The sequence below is a fragment of the Camelus bactrianus genome, chromosome 5, assembly GCF_048773025.1.
Source record: "Camelus bactrianus isolate YW-2024 breed Bactrian camel chromosome 5, ASM4877302v1, whole genome shotgun sequence".
In the NCBI taxonomy this organism is placed as follows: Eukaryota; Metazoa; Chordata; class Mammalia; order Artiodactyla; family Camelidae; genus Camelus; species Camelus bactrianus.
This window is the reverse complement of record NC_133543.1, coordinates 29,904,446-29,926,066: the sequence shown is the minus strand read 5'-3', so window position 1 is coordinate 29,926,066 and position 21,621 is coordinate 29,904,446. Positions and strand designations below refer to the sequence as shown.

The 21,621-nt window shown below is 37.4% G+C and overlaps 1 protein-coding gene across 1 annotated transcript in view; it reads left to right on the top strand.

Annotated features, from left to right (window-relative positions):
* Window positions 1-21,621, top strand: part of LRP1B (LDL receptor related protein 1B) — a 1,597,029-nt gene that overhangs the window by 282,257 nt on the left and 1,293,151 nt on the right. Inside the window, exon 2 of the mRNA XM_074363587.1 lies at window positions 9,909-10,031. Coding sequence (XP_074219688.1) covers window positions 9,909-10,031 — 123 coding nt within the window. The remainder of the gene's footprint in view (window positions 1-9,908; window positions 10,032-21,621) is intronic.

Here is a 21,621-nt window from a genome sequence, read left to right as displayed (position 1 = left end):
TCACTGTGTTGACCTTCACCCCGGGTTTACTTTCTGTCCTCATGCTTTCAAGATGGCTGTGACTGCTCCAGGTTTCAGATGCTCAAAACCTGAAAAGCAACACAGGAGAGCTCTTCCTCTAAGTCTCCTGTTAGTAGAAAAAGTGTTTCCCAGAAGAGTCTGTGCACACGTTATACCTCAGTTGTCATTGGTCAACAGTGGGACACATGTCCATGCCCTGGCTGCAAGAAAGACTGGGACGGCAAGCGTATGACCTCCCCTGCCTCTGTGGTGGGAAGTGGGGTTTCCAAAAGTGGTAAAAACAGCTACTGGTTAGGCAACTAAAAATGTCTTCTGTGTGCCATCTCCTCATCTCAACCCCGAACCCCAGTGGTCCAAAGCAGGAGTTGCTCCATTTTCACGGCTCTTTGAACACTCTAGATACTCCTGTATTAGCACCTACTTCACATTATTAGAAGTATGTATATTTGTGTCTGCCTCTCAGCAATGTATGAGTAGAAATCCTATTGTCTTCATCATTACATTCTCAGTACCAACTTTGATTCACAGTAAATGAGCATTACTTAATATGTTTAAAGACTTTTAAAAATAGACAACAAAAAATTGTGATTGAAAAATATATGTACAAATCAGAATAAGAACTTGAGATAAGGAAGATTGTAGTCTTTGAAGTGCCCTTAATCGTTAAAAAAAAAAGCATAACGAATGGGATGTATTACATCATCCCAGAAAGAGCCAAAGCCTAACCATCTGCTTCATATCTCACTAAGCCTAGAGATGAGAAAAAAGATGTGAATTTTGGTACCCCCTGGGAGATTGGATGAGGATCATACAGGATTTCGAGAATAGAACTTGCAGGGAAATGCCAATAATTGGAGGCTTTCTCTTTTACATTCACGAAGGAAACCTGTCAAAATTGTTTCCTTCCTTAAAAACGTAGTATTTGGAGTAACTCTGCAGATACATTTCAGTGGGCTTTTGAGAAAGGGCAGGTTAAAAGGAAATTGAGCATTTCTGTTGAAATTTCAGAAAAGAACACAGAATTGCAAAGCATTAGTCTAATGATGATAAAAACTTGAGTTGACCATGTTGAATGTTCCAGTTTTATTTCACTGAAAAACATACCCTTTGTCTCTTGCTAAACACAGAACCAGTTTTTCACTCTTGGTATTTTTTGCTTTTTCTTGATAAAGAAGCAGTTCCAAACAAGTCTATGCTGAGTACTTTGCAATTTTCCATATCACTGCCTGGAAAAAAAAAAACAAAAAACAAGGAGCCTACCAATGTTTAAATGATCAAGGGGAAAAAAAAAAACTTTCTCCTTGAAAATTAAACGTCAAATTGAATTTGAAATGTTTACAGAGATACTTTTCATTTGTTCATTATGATAGAAATGATAAATGAGCAAAGCTTCTTCCTGGGGATAATGTACTTCTTTAAATTTTTCAATTTTGTCTTGGTTTTATATAAGATGTTCTCATAAGTGCAAATTGCCATTTGCAGAACCAAAAACACTTGGTGCTTAATAAGGCATAGAATGATTGCAAATTTGGTAGCCAATAGAAAGCATAAAATATACAACTAATTACAATTTTCTCATAATAGAATGATTCCACATTTTTGTACTTTCTCATCTAATAAGAATAAAAACATTTACATATACACATACACCACACACACACTCTCACATACCTATGTCATTTACTTGAGCATTTATACTATTTTTCTTAAAATCCTGCCATGTTCTTCCAGTCATTATTTCTAGCCTTAGTCCTGTGCAGATGTATTTTGATGGTCATTTGACATCAAGAAGAAGAAAAGGTGTTTTATTGAAGTATGTCGTGTTAAAAACTAACAGAAAGCAATTTAGAAGGAAAAGGCCTTTAAATTAATGGTAGAATAGCTGGTAGTCTGCATGTTTCCTGCTCATTTAATCAGACTTCACACAAGTGATATCTGAACTGTAAGATGAACTGGGGTCTGATATTAGCTTCCTATTGCTGCTGTCACAAATTGTCACAAACTTAGCCACTTAAAGCAACACAAGTCTATTATCTTATAGTTCTGGAGATCAGAAGCCCTAAGCAGTATCCACAGGACTGAATTCTTTTGGAGGCTCTATGTGAGAATCCATTCTGTTACCTTTTCCAGTTTCCAGAGGCTGCCCACATTCCTGGCTGCCTCCTCAGATCATTCGAGCTTCTGCTTCTCTGGTCACATCTCTCCTCTATGACTTCCCTTTTTTAAGAACACTGTGACTACACTGAGCTCACTGGGATAATCTAGGATGGTATCCCCACTTCAAGATTCTCAGTCACACAGTCACACCTGCCACACGTCTCCTTACTCTGCAAGGTGGCACATTCACAGGTTCTGGGAATTAGGAAGCGAGTATCTTTGGGGCACCTCTGTTCAGCCTACCATGGGGCTCTTATTCAAGTATTTGATTAGCCTCTCAATGAGTCTTAGCTTCAGGGATACCAGAGCTCCAGGTGGAGTTGTACATTAACTTTAAAATACTAGAACATGTGTACACATTGTGTGAGTGCATATGCACATATGTCTGTAGTAAAAGTAATTAAGTTTCTAAATTATTAATAGTGACTCGGCATGACAGTGGGAATTATCAATTAAAAACTATGTTTCCATTGAAATATGGAAACTGTTCATTACTAATTGTCTCTCTATTTCAGGCTTGGGCAGATTTTTAAGGTTGATTTAGCATAGAGAAATGATACCATGAGTTACAATCTTATTGTGTATAATAAGATTTTTCAATCAACCATAAATTTTGTGAAGAAGATAGATTTTCTTGCCAAAATGGAACTGCCAGGTTTGACCCTTTTTGACTTAATTTCTGTACACCAATCTCCCCAATGTGCATAATACAAATATATTTTTATATTCCTATTAAGCATGGACTTAAAGTGGTTTCATTTTATCTTACACTTACAATAATGATATTCCTAAAGGAATTATCTTTTTTTAAAAAAACTGTCGTTAACATATTTGGCTAAGTTACCATTGTACAACTACTGTAAAATGGTAATTTTCAGTATAGTCTTTAAGAGACTCTGGAGGGTAACATTGAATCTCTCTCAAATTTGATTTTTAGTTTTCATGGATGCTTTAATTTTATATAGTATAATCTTTGCTATTCAGGGTATTTTATTTTAAGCATGGGAAAACTTGGCTTTGTTGTGGTGATTAACTAAATAAAGCTATTTATCATTCTGATAATAAAATATAAACCACTGGTACTGCTTTGGTTTTTCTTTTTCTCCCTCTCTTTCCAAAAGTAATGTGTAATTCTTTTCAGAAAATTTGGGGGTTTTTCCCATTAAAATCACCTAGTTAGGGCAAATGTGATGTCTAAGGCAGAACTCTCTGCCCTCCAGGAACTATCACCCCATAGCTACAATGCATAAAGTGAAATACAATAGGATCTTTTTGGTGGTTTGAGTGGAGTGTTATGTAATCTAATGAAGGGAGAAAAAGTTTGTTGTAGAAGTTTCACTTAAAGGAAGTGACGTGTCTTTGGACTCGAGAGCAGGACTGGAATATTGTGACATGGGGAAGGGCATTCCAATCAAAGGAATGAATACCTAAAATAAATACAGAGACACAAAAAATGTGTTTGGGGAAAGACAGTAGAACAGTATGGAGAGCTAAAAATGTGTATCAAATGGTGAAAAGATAGTAGAAAAAAACACTGAAGAAGAAGTCCTTTAACTGTATTAGGAAAACTTTAAATGTAATTCTGAGGATTTTTTCTTTATTTACGAGTGCGTACTTTTCTGGAGTTGGTGAGTACAAAGGAAAAAAAAATGACATGTCTCCTGTTACCTGATAACTCATATCATTTCTTTATCGTTTTACATGAGCTCTCTCAAAATTTGAAGTTGAATAAGTAATACATTCTGTAGGTGTCTGTAAGAATTCTGTTCTACTGGTAATGAATTCATTGCCTGTTATATGAATATATATATATACACACACACATATGTATGTATATTGTTAACACTTTTGAATGGTATATTATCAAGTATCCTGTGTTTAAGTTAACAATAAGATTATAGGTATAATAAATAAATATTTTTGGAGTTAAGTAAGTTCTGAAAACCTAACTCACAGCATTTCACTAATGCTTAGCGTGTGTGGGAGGTTGTACCTGTTCTTTAACTCAGCTAGCTTTAGCATCAGACTCCTCAGGAACTGAGCTGTTGAATGGGTATTACCCCTCCTCTACCTTTAATTTGTAACTAGCTACCATTGTTTATCATTCGTACATCCTTTAAATATTCCTATATATTGTCCTGTTAAACATTCAGCACACAATTTGTTGGTAACAGTGTTCTCATTAGTATTTAAATCTCAAGTCAACTTTTAAGGGAAATGGCATGACAATATTATTAATTAATTATAGTGAAATACTCAAGTTGCTGGGGGCTACACAGTTATTTAAGAGACCCCTATTGGTAGATTTTAGTTTTAGAATTTGACTTTGATAGTTCCAATTTTTTTTTTTTTTTTGGAAATATCAGAATTAGCAGTTCATTATCATGTTAAAATAAGAATACATAAATTAGCTAGTATGTGTTAAGTCACGTATATAAAATCATTCAGTTAAGACCATCTATATCCAACATCCAAAATATTACTATACATTTTTATTGAAATAAGTAATTAGATGTTTTTATGTAAGTGTGGTAGGATTATCACACTAAAGCTTTTCTCATGCCAGGATGACTCCAAACTCAGTAAGCTCTGTAGGCTGTGGCTGTCCTAATCTTTTGACTTCAAGGGTCTATTATCATAAAGAGATAGACATGGTACTAGCTTTCATCGTCTTCCTTAGCGATGTAAGCACAACTGCCTGCACATTCTCATAAGCTTCTTGTTTTAATTACAGTGTATAACATTGTTTCATACAATAGGAAGACATTTAAAGTAAGATTAGTCTGGCTATCTCAGAAGTGTAGCATGAAGCGTTCAATAGGATAAATGGAAAATACACATAAATATAACATGTTTAGTTCCTGATAACAAGAAATTCAATCCAGTGTATATATTTTAAAATAATCACTTTGAAATACTGTAAATCCATTCATTTGAATCCTATAATCAGTGCTTTTTAAAAACTGACCTTGAAATGGAATATCTAGTTGAAAAATAAATAGGTAGATTGTAGCAAGCTATTCTTAACTGCTGTTTCCTAGAGGGATAATACAGACTTGTCCCCTAAACTGCAACAATGCAAATTCCTTTTAAAGGTTGGAGCTTGCTCAGCAAGCTGATAACATAGGCTCATTAGGTTAATCCCCGTTAATCTGTCTTACTCCTGAAAAAAGAAAAAGTTGTTTGGAATCATGATGAGTGTATGTATATGTCTGTATACCTATGCCTATGTATTGAGGATGGGTGGTTTTTATATTTTCCCAAAGGACTTTCTTCTAGGATTTTCTCAAGGAATTACTCTGTATCTTGGGCTCAATGCAGGAGAACATTTGGCACATTCATACAAAACAAAATGAACAACATACTTAACTTCCAGGTATATGCTTTTCAGCCTTAGCTAGATTCTCATTACTGTTAGAAAGAAAGCCTTCCACAAATTTCTAGTTGACTCCCTTTCCAATTCCCTACTCTTATTCTAAATCTTTACCACTCTTTCCAATTCTACCTTCAAGTTTCAAAAGCTAATCTTACTTTTCCGTTCTTTGAGAAAACATAACCAGGTAAGAATACCTTAACCATCTTCCCTGCTGGCTAATAAGGTACCTATTTCATTTTTCTATCCTTTCTTCCTCAGGGCAAGTGCTCCTACTTCTGTTTAGGTTTTTATTCCAGCCCTGTGAGCTCTTGGGAAATTGTTCCACTTTCATATCCTTTTGGGGGCTCCTTGTCTCTTCCTTCAGTGGCCCCCTTCCCTCAGCCTACAAGTGTACGCTATCTTTTTAGAATTCATCATACTTGAACTTTGTCACTAACGCCCCCTTCCTCAATCCATTCTTAGAATTTTCCATGATTTTAGTAAATCTCCTTTCCACCTGCCCTTCTCTTGTATCTGTGGCTAAACATTCTGTCTCTGTCTCCTTGCCTGCCCTGCACTTACCTTGTTGCCTTTCTCTCTCTGTCTCTGTCTGTTTCCATCTCTCTCTCTCCCCCATTTCTGGCTCCCGACTTTAGTTTCATCTACATCTATTCCGCTTGTTTTTCAGTGTCTTCTTACAGCTCCAGTTCCTTTCTGTGTTTTCAGTTTTGACTGTTCTCCTGAATTTCAGACCTAACTGTGTCACTGCCTATTGTGTATTTATTCTTGGATGCCTCCCAAGCATCTCACAGTCAGTCCATTACAGAAACAGTTGAAAAGTCATACATTTGGGGTCAGAGGTCTGAAGTTAAGATTCTGACATTTAATGAGATGTGAAAAGATATTTGACTTCGGTTTCCTCGTCAAATACTGTCTTGAAACTCCATTTCACCAGCATATTCACCTACACAACTATCCCCTTTCACCTACATTATTGCAATAAAATTTTAGATGACCTCCCTGCTTCTGCCTTCACTTCGCTGCTGTCTATTTTCAACACAGTAGCCAGAGTAATCTTTTTTAAAAAAAGAAAGTTAGAGTGTGTCTCTCGATTCAGAACATTCCAATGGTTTCCCATTTTGATTTTTAGTAAAACTCAAAGCCTTCATCTGCCATCCTCAACCCCATATTCCCTGATTCCCTGACCTTGACTCTTTAACTTTTTCTTTTTCTCCAGCCACTCAGGTCTCCTTTGGGTTCCTTAGACTTGCTGGACACCCTCTTGCCACAGATTCTTAACACATGACCTTTTATTCAATGAATGTCACTCTCACCTTCATTCAAATGAAGCCTTTATTCAAATGTCACATTCTCTGTGACATATTCTCTGACCATCTTATTTAAACCTGCATGTTCATCCCCCCAGTCTCCAACACCTTAATCCCCATCTCTGTTTTATTTTTCTCCATAGGGTTTATCTTCTAATATACTGTGCAATTAATTTATTAATTTTGCTTTTATTTCTGTCCTCCACTGTAACATAAGCTCCATGATGGCCAGGAATTCTGCTTTGTTTTCCTCACTATTGTGTCCTCGGTGCCTAGAACATAGTAGTGCTATTTATTGAGTAAATAAGTGAATGAACAAATGAAGATATCGGGGTGTAACTGCTTTTTGAGCTGTGGAGCTCTATGAAAATACCAATTATCCCTGCTATTATTGTTCCACGGCCCCCATGACCAGGCTCACCTGCATGTTTACACTCATACACACACTATCTTTTTTTCTTTTTCATGTTTATGTCCTATCTTGGTTTTGAGACACCATCTAATCAATTTCTGAGGCTCTTTACTTGGAGATATAGTTGAGCCTTTCAACCATTCAGTCCCCAAGTCCTAACTCTTACGTCATATCATTTGGAGTGGTGTCTCCATGTGAGGCCCCAATACTTTACCCCAATCATTGTGACATTTCCTCTGTGCAATTGTGATCGTCTCCTAACAGATGACTTTGTAGCATATTTTATCATAAATACCCTCTCTTAAGTACTTTTCCATGGCTTCAAATTATCTACAAAATGCTTCCTACTGTGATCAAAGTCCTTCATTATTGACCCTGACCTATGTTTTTGAGACACCATTTTCCAGCACCATAAATCATTCTGTTTGGCCTTTTAAGAATGTCTTTATACTTCAGAAAGTACGTATTGATTATTTACTGAGTCAGGTACTATACAATGACATTTAGCAAGGCGCCTTCTCTTTTCCCCTTTCCTTATAGCAATTTGTTATAGTTTCAGAGGAATAAAGGAAGAGAAATCTAGCATCTCAAAATCCTAGATCAAATGCAGAGTAGTTACAGGCACAATGAACAGCCATTCTGATTTTGCTGGGATAGACCTGGTTTATACTTGTTTCCCCTATGTAATTATTAATGTCTTCCGTCACTCTCAGAACTCTCCCTGTTTGGTAATAAATCATACGGTCTCTGTCTATAAGCAAAAATAATTTGAATTTATGATGCGTTTTGTCCCTATGTTAACTACAAAAGTTACAGGACTATCTAAAGCAAAATTTAAGTCCCCTTCCTCTAGCATGGAACATACTTATCGATATCACACAAAATCTTTGATGGAGAAAACCTAGATCTTATCACCTGAATGTCATTTCAATTTTAGTAGAAAACATTGTCTCAAATGCATTGTAATAATTACTGCCCTAGCAATTTTTATTAACTTGCCCCTTGTCTGGATTATTCTATATTTACTCTCCATTTACCCATATTCTAAAGTAATGCTTTACCTTTAAAGGAATGCTCACATCCTCAAACTCTTCTTTATATTTGGCTCCATCTGTCTCTACTTATGATCTCTCCTTTTAGCAGTTATTTTCTATATCTTTTATTTGGCAACTCTTGTATACAAAATACTTTCATTCTTCCTGGATCTGTTGGTATGAATGGTCAAGACGAAGATTGTAACTTCTATATCTTTGATTCTATAGCACCAACTGTAAGGACAAATTCTGAGTATGCACCAGAAACCTAATGTGAAAAACGACAACAACAATTATGATAGCAGTGGTAAAGAGTGGAGTATTGATGGTGAATGTATTGAAAAATATAATAAGATAAACTATATGAATTTTCAGGAAATATTAGGTTGAGAGTGGGGAAGGTTAATTATAGATCAAAGATGGTGTTTGTGTGTTTGTAAAGTATATTTATTGCAAGTTATTTTGGGGTTAGAGGGAAGACGTTGAGGGAGAGAAAGGAATGACATACCATGTTTTATCAAACCATTAAGTGGAAGATATGCCATCATTTTGTATATTCCTGGGGGGATATGCCAATTAAGCTATGGTGTAATACTTTCATATCACTTAGAATTCGTATTTGAAATATATTGAAAGACTTGTTTCCTGGTGGATTTCTTCTATCGTGACTCATTCCTGTATGTACATACCAAAGAGTAAGTGATATTAAATGCGTAACATGCCTAACACTCCTTCACGCTCAGATGTCATCAATTGTAAGAAACATTTCTTCTTCAGACATGTTAAAATATTTTTTAAAAAGGAATACTTTATTGAATGGATTTACAGGGCGTAAGTAAGAATATTGGAGGAAGAAAAAAAACTTCTGATGAGTTTACTAGGACTTGAGGAAAGGCAATGCATCCTAAATATTCTGAAACAATGGAAGGAATACAATGGACTTTTTAAATACAATCAAATATAGAAACTTGCATTAGAGCAAAGCTTTATGGAATTTTACCATCACTCTTGCTGTCCAGTAGCAGAAGCTGTCAACTGGAAAGTTGTAGTGAAAAAGAGAAAAAAAAATATGATATTGGGGATCTTACAGATACAAAGGCATGAGGCTTCAGCATCAGGGTGGATGGTGAAGAACTGAATACTAAGAGATGGAGTTTCTGAGAGATGGAGTTTAAATATAATGTTTAAGTTTTATTGCTGATTCTTCTTTTGTCTTGGACCAGAGGAGGAAACTAAATTTTTTTTCTGCTCAATAACTTCTGCTTTGGCTCAGCATCTTCTATAAAACCTGCTTGCTGGGATATCTGTGTGCCTTATCTGATTTGAGAAAGCCTCTAGTCTTAAATAAAAACAAAAGTCTTAACTTTTTCCAGGATAGATTATGTGAGACCACAACGAAGTTAAATCTATCAAAATCGTGTGCTTGAGTTGAGAGGATAAAGTTAAGAAAAAGTGATTGGTTTAGCTTTGTTGCTGAACAGAAAATGTGGATCACATTCATGGACCTTTTATGCATTGCTTTCTCTCATTTCATCTTTGTACTGCTCTTGTGTTCATGTTCAGATCATTCATATTTTATTTTGAAACATTTTCATTTTCAGATCAGCAGTTGTGTGATCCTGGTGAGTTTCTTTGCCACGATCACGTGACTTGTGTCTCCCAGAGCTGGCTGTGTGATGGGGACCCTGACTGCCCTGATGATTCCGACGAATCTTTAGATACCTGTGAGTAGAAAGGTTCTCGTGCCATTCAGATTTACCTTATATGTGAAACTAAATGTCAGTTGTTTTCACGGATGACTGCTGTTCCAGTTTATTCTTTTTTCTTTCCAAATAGCCTAAGAAACTTAAAACCTTTTGTTTGTGTTTCCTTTACAATGACTCTGTGAATGAGAGTGTAAAATGCAGTTTTATAGTGTGAATTAACTTATGAGGGGAAGAAAATGAACGTTAATTATTTCAATGTGATTGTATTTCTACTAGAAAAAAAAATGACTCAAAGAGAAAAATAAATAAACTTTAAAACACAGCACTAAAAGGGAATAAGAGCCTCTCCAATAATTTATCTCACACATTTTGAGACAGAGGTACATAGAGAAGGAATAATGAACTAATCAAGCATTAGCTTCTATACTATTTCTATTAATATCTAGGACACTACATAAATTATTAAATGTGTTTTCCCTTGAACCTGAAAGATCGAAACTATATTTGTCCATCCATGCAATGAGGAACTTTGACTTTATAATACCAGATTCAGAAGCTCTTCATACACACGAGTCCTAATTGTAATTGTATCACTGTATCTAACTTGGAGTCCATTGAGGGTTTTGTCCATATGAAAAATGCCACTTAAATCAAAATTGTAAATAATAGCAGAACCACAGCTAAATCTGCTATCCTTTCTTTTAAATACCCCCATCATAAGGAGTACGAAGAGTCTTCTAAATATTCATATTGCTGTTTCTAGCACTTCTAACATCAGTCTTTGCTCCCCATGCAAACAAGTTTGTCAGCTTATCAGTATCACCCTCAAAGCAACTAGATAGTTCTATGAAATCAACATGAGAAAAGAAAAACCCATAATCCCTGGTGCTTGATATTGTGGAGATAACAATTACTGGTTCCGCTTTCCACTTTTATCTACTTGGTTACAAGTTTTACAGACGGGACCAGTATAAGTTTTGATGAAAACCTTGGTGATAGAAAGCAGAGGCAATGCTTATTCCTTTCCTTTTTGTTTGCTAGTGTTTTTCAAGTTTCTCAACATATAGGCACTTGCGTATTTGCATTCATTGCTTTGTTTAATTTGAACAGATCACTTTTTCTGTCGGAAGAGGTTGCACTTGCTCACTACATTTCTAATTTTCACCAGTTTCACCAGTTTAATTCTGGAAGCCTTTACTAGCCTCCCGTAGCATGGATAAGGTTCTAGGCATGATAAAAGGAAAAATAGATTAATGGGAAAATACTCTAGTGGAAACATAAACTGTGGCAAATTCATACAAAGAAACAGTATTTAGCTATAAAAAAGAACAAAGTACTCATACAGGCTACATCGGCAGATCTTGAAAACAATATGCTAAGGAAAAGAAGCCAGTCACAAAAGACTGCATATTTTATGATTTCATTCATATGAAAGATCCCAAGTAGGCAAATCTGTAGAGACAGAGAGTAGATGAGTGGTTGCCGGGGGCTGGTGGGGTGGAGGGGAATGAGGAGTGACTGCTAGCGGACATGGGGTCTCTTGGGAGGTAAGGGAAATGCTCTAAAATTAGATTGCAGTGATGGTTGCACACTCTGTGCATATATTTAAACATATTGAACTGTGCATATTAAATGGGTAAATCGTATCGTCTGTGAATTGTATCTTAATAAAGTTGTTTAGAAGTGGAACAAGAGGAGAAAAATCTCAAAATGACGCATAAGGACGCAGATGGCAAAGTAACGTGAAAGGACAACAATAACAAAATCCCCTGGCTGTGAAATATTTAAGTAGTTGGACTACATCTCATATACATAAGTAACGGGACCTAACTGTGTGGAAGCCTTAGCCTTCCCTTATTTCAGTGCCAAGGAGGAGTTCTCGCCTCGCGAGGTGCACAGCATAAACAGAATATAAAGTTACGTTTTTGAGTTTTGGAGTCTTGCGTTTCTGCTCTGATCCTCCCATCAAATTCCTGGTGGGAAAAATGACAGAAACATGAGATAGATTTTTGTGGATTCTGTATGCAGGAAGGTGGGTTGAAGGAGAAATGCCCTGGAACCGTGTACCTGGCACAGTGCAAAAGGAGTTGAGAAGGGCTGGAGAGCCTGTCTAGACAGGAGTTGCCTTCACGCTGGTGAAGAATCGAGAGTAACAGTGTTCTCTGTGCACTCAGGAGGGCACTCAGTGGGAGAGCCAGGCTGGAGAGGATCTGTGGTGCAGGGCAGGAGCAAAGACCTTTGTGGTCAAAGCTCAGACCCAGAGAGGAACAGGATCTCAAAGTGGCTGCCAAAGTGGGTGGACGACAGGTGTTCCACTCCCCCTCCTGTGCCCCCTCTGTGCCTCCAGGAACATGGCCGGTACCCAGCAGGGCCACACCGGTGGACTAGACTGGTGTTTGCTGGCCAGCAACTGCCCTGGTTGACAGGGCATCTGCTCTGAATAATCAGTGTCTCCGCTACAATATTTTAAAATATCTTGAGTGTCCATCCTGCCCAGAATGTAGCTACTGTCTTGTATTTGGGAGGGAAAGGTAGGTCCTTCAGTTTACAGAGATTAGTAGTTTTGGAAGACTGAGGCTTCAAACGAGAAATGATGTGTGGGTTAATTAAAAATTGAGATGGATTTTCTGTTTACTTAGTTTTTAAAATGAAATTCATACCTCCCCAGAAATATTTTTGGCAGTTTTTAAGTATATGGTTGTTTTCCTCAGTAACATTTGGTGCATTCCTTTTGAAAATGTTTTCTCATTTTGGCTATTCTTTTTTCCTCTCGGACATCAAAATTGCTGAACTTGCTCAAGGGTAGCACTAAAAAATTCTTATGTCAGTGTAGTTACATACAAAGAGAGAAAAATGCTTATTATTTTTTAAACTGGGTGTTAAATGTGAACAACATATTTGGATCTACAATGAATGAGCCTGTTTCAGATAAATGGCTTCAGTCAGTACCAACTGAAATCTGGACAAGCATGGAGAAAAAGCATTATGAAAAATAGCAGACTTTTTCAAATTGAAATTTCTCAATCCAGATGGTCACAATTACCATGTTCCCTAATCATAGTGCTTTGTGATGTGTTGTTTTATAACATTCATATGCAGTCATCACTTATCTACATAAAATAATTGCATAATTTTATAATTATATGAATGGATATACATTCAATGTGAAAGATGAATACTAGAAATCGAAAACCTTGAAGATTGATTCTTAAGAAGGGTAATTTTGTGCTCAGTGTCTGAACAAAAGTGTGTTATCATCTTTGATTTGAAGGCAAAGTATGTTGTATCTACAAAATATTAGACAAAAAGCACTGATGCAATACAGTTATTTTTTCCTAAATACAGTTAGCCTTTAAAATGATGAGAAGACCAATAAAGCATAGAATTTATTATAACACGTGAAAGTCTGCAGTGACGAAATTCTAACAGGAAGAAAACGGGCACTGTCAAGGAAGAGGGAAAGCTTTACTTGAGAGAGGCTGATGACGGAAATGCTTTCGAAGATAAAGATGCATACAGAAAAACAAAGAAAATGGAAGTTAAAGGAAATTTAGGTATTTGAGGTTCTGAGAGGTTTGGGGGCACATATTTTGTTCCTCTTTTGTGTTTAGGCCAAGCTGTAGGGGTATTTTCTAGTATTCATGAGGCAGAAGTCAGATTTCACTAACAGCAGTACAAACCAAAAAAAAAAAAAAAAAAGCAAAACCCTCTTTATATGGGGTTGATTTACCACTAGCTGATCGCATGTTGAGAAGAGTTTTCTAAAATATAAAATTAGAGAAATTTAGTAATTTATATCATTACCATAGAATATGAGAAAAGATTGTTTAGGCTTATATTACAACTGAAAGTCTTTATTTCTCCACATTATTTGAAGTAATTTTTAAAGTGCTGAAATGGCTAACCATCCTTAAGGCCTATGAGGCAGTGAAAATACAAAAATCAGGAAAATCACCATCTTTCTACTCAGTGCTTTCCATCCAGTTGTTAGTCTGGCATTCTGTATGACGAGAACTAAAGCGAATGGTGGAAATGTTTATTTGCGGAATGAAAGCTTGGGACCACCTGTGGCAGGGAAGTGTTCCTGAAAGGCACTTTTATTCTGAGGTATTCGATATGTAATGCCTTCCAGCATTCTCTGTTGAATGCTAAATGATCCTTCCTTTCCAACAGTCAGTTTCAGCAGATGTATGATATTTTCTGGCAATCTGATGTGTATATACTTAAAACTGGATTCTTCCTTTTAAGTCAAGAAGATCTTTGTTCTACTCTTTCTCTTTCTTCCTTATTTTCCTCCACTTCCCTCTTCAGAAAAGCATTGAGAGTCCTTCTACTGTAGATCGTGTTGTGGGTATAATGACTCACTGACCAACCAGGGGGTATAAAAATGGTCTTATCGGAGGGTAAGATTTGCTACCTAGATGGTTGTGATCATTTTCACATTGACTCTGTCCTGTCCTGCAGGAATCAGAAAACTTTTTCTGTAAAGGACCATCTAGTAAATGTTTTAGGTTTCCTCAGCTTATGTGATCTCCATTATATATTCTTCTTTGTTCATTCGTAAAACCATTAAAAATGGAAAAACAAGCAAACAAGCATTCTCAGTTTACGGTCTGTACAAAAAAGGCCACAGGCCGGATTTGTCCTGAGAGTTGCAATTTGCCAAACCCTCTTACAGTATCATAGCCAAACCGTATCTGCTGCACAGTTGTGGAGGAGGGTCTGTGCTCAGGTGCTCTGCCACCCCCAGGAGCAGCGTAACCCCACACAGTGGGAGAACGTGCCAGCAAGCTGTGTGTGGACTGCTACCAGATGACGCCAGACTCAGGCAAAATGCATTCTCTGCAAAATTTTTTTTTTCTTCTTCTTCATCTTCTATTTTTGCATATCTCCTTATGTGTTAGGATGGCATTTGACCACAGGGAACAGAAACAGTAGCACAGCCAAATAAGGTTTTACTTTACTCATGGAAAATTTGCAGAAGTGGACAATCCAGGATTGCTACGGCAGCTGCAGAGTGACACCAGGCTCCCTCTCCCTTTCTGCGCTGCCGTCCTTAGCCTGGGGCTGTCGCTCTTCCAGCCACAGGAGGGTTTTCCACCTTCCCCGGCAGTTAATTTCATCTTGGCCAGAAAGAGAAAAGGGAAGCAGCAAGTGCCAGCTGAGTCTCTGTTTGTCAGAAAAATAATAACTTTTACAGAAAGCAAACACGGGAGGTTTCTGCCTAGGTCTCCTTCACCAGAACTGATCACGTGAGGTTTGGGGCGATGAGTATCTCAGCACGTCTTTCCACATCAGCTGTGTGGTTCTGCTGGTGAAGAAAAAGGGGGGAATAGGTGGTGGGTAGGAAGAGGCACCAGGCAGCACGTGCCGCAGCGTCTCTCCATCCTTCGTCTCTTCCTCTCGTCATCTGCTGTGTGGGAGGTGGCAGGCACAGTGCATGACCAGGGCTTCTGAATCCCAGCTGCTCGGCACTTAAGCCAGTTCCTCCAAATGAGTATCTTTGCTCTTGGGCAACTCACTTAATCATTCTGGGTCTCCATCACCTCATCTGTACAATGAGCATCGTAGTACTTGCTTCACAGGAAAGTGCTTAGACTAGTGAGACCCCCCTTCACCCACCACCCCTTCCCCTGTATTCCACATGCCCATTTGCGCCTATATTTTTTCTGATCAAGCACTGCCCTGCCGGCCTTTTGAAGAGCACTCTTAACTGTTCCCTTTTCCATTCTTACTGAAAATCAGCCTGATTCTAGAAGTATGTGGCTAGGAATAGGATTAATTTAACACATACACTAATTCAGGTGAAGTTGTTGAAGTTTTTAATCATTAGGTATATTACACTCAAACATTAAGACAAATTTGGTATAGAGGTTATTGGGGGACAGGTGGCTTTTCTTAGGAACTCTTCCAAAAACAGCATGTTGTCTAGTTGACTAAAGTTAAAATACATGGCTAAAAAAGTATATTAGCGAATAGTTTTATTTGATCACCCCTTCAGTCCTGAGATGTAGTTGTTATCTCATTTTAAGAAATGAGGAAACTGAGGTTACAGTCCTTCTGTATCCTTTAAGTTGGCTGTTATTGGTGAAAACAGAGTTTACGTTTCTTTGAACTTGCCCTTCTTTTTTACAATGCTCAGGTGAGGGAGGCTCCAGCTCCTAAAAGGAACCCTTAGGGCACCTAATTTTAAAATATGGTGTCATTTGAAAAACATAAATGCTATCCCAACAGGGTTATATCACACTGACTTTGGAAGTCATCAGTTCTAATTGAATCATGCAGTAAACACACCATGTCTCCTGGGTAACAGGAATAGAAGCATTTGTGGAAAAGGAAAATGGCTGTAAGTTATTAGGGTTAGATGTGCCTCTGCATGAATTGACCGTGGCTTTGATTGCATTGCCATTGTTGTGGGATTTTTAAGCTTTATTTAGACAGGACGATATTAATGAACTTCTTACAGTCATGCACTGACCTTTCCCCTAGGATGCAAGGTAGAAATCCTTTTATAATTTCATTCTAAACTTTCTTTCTTTAACAGAGGTCAGAGAAATAAAATAAAATTCAGGTGGGAGGTTATTAGCAAACAGATAGTACCCTTAAAAATAAATCATAGGGTAGGGCACTGAAAGTAGACTCTAGGAACAATAAAATGACTGGAAGGATGGTCCTTGTTTCTAAGTAATAGTGATTTAGAGGTCACTTTGCAATGAGCTAATACAGGAGAGCCACAAAGCTAAGCTTTTCGTTAGGTTGAGAAGCTAAAATGATCTTGCAGATTAAAGACAGAGCTTATGAGACCCATGAGGGCAGTTTATGTCTCTTTCAATTCTTTTTGTTTTGCTCTTCATTTTATTCAGAGGCTTCCCTCTCTTGCAATGAAGAGGCCAGAGACACTGGCCACTCTTTAATAATAAAGAGACTTCCACTTAGGGGTTGATATGAAAGGGAGGCAGGAAGGTGGGGAACAGTCTAACTGAATTGAAAGGGACTGTCTAACGTTGGCTCATTTCCCTCACACAGTGGGGACCAGATGGGGGTGACATTTCTCTTCATCCTGCCCCACCATGTGCCAATGGGTCTCTGAAGGTCTGCCTCTGCCATTTTAAGCAGGTTTTATGGAGGCGTAGATGATGCAACTGAGTGCACTACACTTCACACAGGTGGGGCAAGACCTGCATTCACAAAAAGCTTCACTTTTCCTCAAGAAGTCACTGCTTTTGGGTTTTCCGATCCAAGATCACAGGTCATAGGATAAAAAGGGACTCAGGTCCCTCAGCCTAGACTGGAAGCTACAGGGAATGAAAACTTTAAAATGATGTAAAATGAAAGGGCTAAAATAAAATTATTGAATTCTGGAGACAACTCTGATAAAATCTCCTTAGCTTAAGGGATGAGGTACAGTAAACAAATTGTCCTGCAGGGCTCTCTAGGGACAAAGCTGAAGGCTGAGCAAGGAGTCTTTTCATCAACAATTCAATCCATCATTTATCCACAACTAATCTCACATTTGGGGATGAAGGATTCTTACCTTTCATGGGTGAGCAAATTTCTTCCCAGAGGATATTTTATTCTTTATAGTCAGTGTATAAAATTTACATTTGCCTTTCACTAAGAAGTGCTTCTGAAATGACATATTTTGCTAAATGAAGCACTCACTGAAGGATGTTTTGTTCTAAGAACTTCTTTTAATGGCAGTGTCTTTTCCCCTCTCCCTTCCCCCATACCCTTTATCATCATTCCCTGGAAGCTAGATATAAAACCCTACTATAACATGCGTATGGAATTCTCAGTAGGACAAAGAGTCTTATCATTCTAATTTCTGTATTGGCCCTGTTCAGGTTCAGGCAGAATAATTGACTTCAGGTTGAATATTTTAAATGAAAATCTCTGTAACATTAGCTTTTTGATTTTCAGGATGGGAGAAATTGCTCACAAAGAGTAAAGTTCATCAGAAGATGGGTAAAAATGGGGCTTAGGTGGGAGGATACCAATTTAGTGAATGTGGTTTATATCAAACTTCTCATCCTGTAGGATTTATTCCTTTTCTCTTTTCTAACTGAAAAATGATGCCTTGGGAAGGCAGGATTTGCCCAAATTATTCTTTGGTCAACCTTGAAGGATCAGATACAAGAGGGGAGAATCTTTCAGCTTGCACAAATCTTTCTGGGTATTGAACAGCAAAAAGGAAAACAAACAAGCAAATACTTCTCAACATCTCTCATGGAGCTGCCGAAAGAAAAGCGATTATTAATTTAAAAAACAACTTGTCTTAGAATTCAGGATATAACTATAAGATGAATAATTTCAATTTTCACAAATAGTAACTGCAAAAAGGACTTAGGCTTGTATAGTACATTGATACTTTAGGACATGTACATTAGTGTCATTAAATGTCTTTTGACATTGTAACTCTTTTTCGAAGAAAGATAAGCCAGGTATTGAGGCCAATTAAAAAAGTAAGAAACCTAAGTCATGGTAGGTTGCTTGGTCAAGAATCTGTTAACTAACGGGTAACAAGCTTAGAAGAGAAATCCAGAAATTTTATTTCCTAACTTTCTACTGTAGCATCTGTTGTGGACTGAATTGCACCCTGTCAATATTCATATGTCAAAGCCCTGAACCACACACCACCTCAGAAATGTGACTGTATTTGTTCCTAGAATCTTTAAAGAGGTAACTAGGTTAAAATGAGGTCATTAGAGTGAGTCCTGATCCCATGTGACTGGTGTCTTGATAAGAAGAGGAAATGTGGGCACACTAAGGGACACGCGGGGTGCTTGTACGCAGACAGAAGACCGTGTGAAGAGGCAGTAACAGGGTGGAAATCAGCAGTTCAGGGAGAGAGGCCGTGGAGGAGACCAACCCTGCCATCATCTTGATCTTGGACTTTTAGCCTCTGGACTGAGAGGAAACACATTTCTGTTGTTTAAGCCACTTAGTCTATGGTGTTTTGTGATGGCAGCCCTAACAAATTAATATAGCACCCTACCATAAATCTAGTCAACTCCCACTTTTTTTGTTATATTAGTACAAAGAATAATGTGACAATTAAAAGCTTCCCTTTTTCCTTCAAGATATACAATAACTACCAGAGTACTAAAATTATAGGCTTTTTATTAAGCTTGTTAAAGAGATACGAAATGGAATCACCAGTTTCTGATGGAATAAAGAGCCCATCCCCACAGTAATGGTTCTAACTTCTAAGATCACCTAATTTAACCACATAGCACTATGCTTACACAAAACCTTTTCAGTGAAAAAAATCGATACATGATTAGTACAGATTTTTTTTTCAAATATTTATGGATGATGTGTGCTCCGAAATTAAAAAAAAATAGACTTGCCCAGCCCTCCCTCCTGGTGATCCAGAACACTCATGTAGAGGTGCAGTTGGTGGCCATCTTTGCAATACCATCTACTTACAATGCAAAACATAAACTTGGGTAGATGACCTGTTTACCACTATTTTCTGAGGGAAACAGTAGAAATGCATTACCAGTACGTACTAGTCATGGCATGCGTGTTAGTAACATGATATACTGGGTTGCTATAATCTATATTCGATTGTTGTAATTGTTGATTTTGACTTGATCACTGGTTTGGGCAATAAAGTAGATGTAATTTGACAGTCAGAAGAAATGCTTTGTTCTCCACATGGACCTCTGGGGAATTTTGTTACATTTTACTTATAAATTTCACATATTAGATCATTAAATGTTTAAAATACATGGCATGCTGTGAATTTTCACATAAGTAGTGAAGAGAATTTTGTTATCTAATTAGACTTCTTATAATATATAGATTAATTCTCTTTAAGAAACCTTGAATTCAATCAGTTAGCAGCTACTTAGTGAGGAGCTACTGTGTTCAAGGTGCTTGCTAAGCATGGTCCTCAACCATTTTTCCCATGCCCTACCATATGCCAGGATTTTCACCTGTACTAATGTAGTCTTCCTTTTATCCTGGTTAAATGATACTAATTCCATGTCAAACAAGATGTTTATGAGAAAGATGATGATGACGATTCCTGATACAAAATAGCTGATTAATATGGACCAGATGTTGTGCTATTAACCTTATGTGGGTTATCTCCATCGATCCTGACAACAACCCTGAGCAGGGCATCAGGTGCAGTTGCTCAGGTTGTGCAAGGCATCAGGGTGACATAAATAATGCAGATAGCATGGGTGTGTATATATTCCTCCAAAAGGAAATAAATGATCTTGAAAAGGGGGCAACATTTTCTAATATGCATGAAGGCACTATATGAGTTAATGGCGGCCTGCCTTTGATACTAATTATGGTCAGCTTTTATAGATGATCAAGATAAAGCATGAGAAAAGTTACCTGCTAGAGATGTTAAAGCAATTAAATGACAGAGCTACAGTTGAATATTGTACCATGCTATACAGCCTCCTAGATGTGGTAAATGAGACTCAGATATGTGAAATAGATTCCACTAACATTTCCCCTTAGTGGAGGCAAGATTGCCACACATTTCTAACTCGTGTAACACTTAAGTAGGCATTTAAGTTGGCATGCTGTACATACTCCATCCACATAAATATTTATATATATGTGTGTGTGTGTGACTATTAACTTTATACACAACATAATTGACTACTCTGTGACAGATCCTGTGATAGATGTTGGGAATGACAAGATAAATATGCTAAAAATGACATACTGATATAATAACAAGGGAGGGAGTATTTTAATTATCTATTTATCCAAACCTAGAAAGGGTATATTTATAAATGTGTATATGTGACTGTACTAATAATTGTAAAAGGTATATGGGTTAACATTTATACATGCATGTGTATGAACTGCTTGGGTATACATATACACAAATTGAACCTGGAAAAAATTATTAAAATTCTCTTCACCTTTTTCCCTCACACTCACAAACAACACACATACCCACTCTAATTTGAAAATACAGTGCTGAGCGTAACTGAGCTGGTGATGAGATTTTTGTTAGTTTTCTACTGCAGTATAACTAATTATCATGGATTTAGCATGTTAAACTTTAACACCAACTTCTTAATTCACAATTCTGTAGATTGGAAATCTAGTTAGGATCAAACGGGTTCTCTGCTTAAAGTTTTCACAAGGCTGAGATCAAGGGGTTTGCAAAGGCTGGGCTCGCTTTTATCTGGAGGATTTGAGAAGGAATTTGTTTAAGGTTGTTGGCTGAATTTAGTTTCTTGTGGTTGTAGGACTGGGGCCACCATTTCTTGATGGCCTTCAGCCTCAACTACTCTTAACAACAAAGGGCCACACACGTTTCTTGGCAGCGGGCCCCTTCCATTTTCAAAGCCGGCAACAATATGTTGAATCTCCCTCATGATTCATGCTCCCAATGCCCAACTTCCTCCTCTGCTACCAGATGGAAAGACCTTTTAAATCCCTTGTGTGATTAAATTAAGAACACTTGGATAATTTCCTTCTGCCATATACCATAATATAATCATGGGAGTGATATCTCATCATATTCACAGTTTCCACCTACATTCGAAAGAGAAGGGATTATACAAGGATGAGGGTCATTGGGAGCCATTCTTAGAATTCTGAGTGACAGCGTGTTAGTGGATGAGGG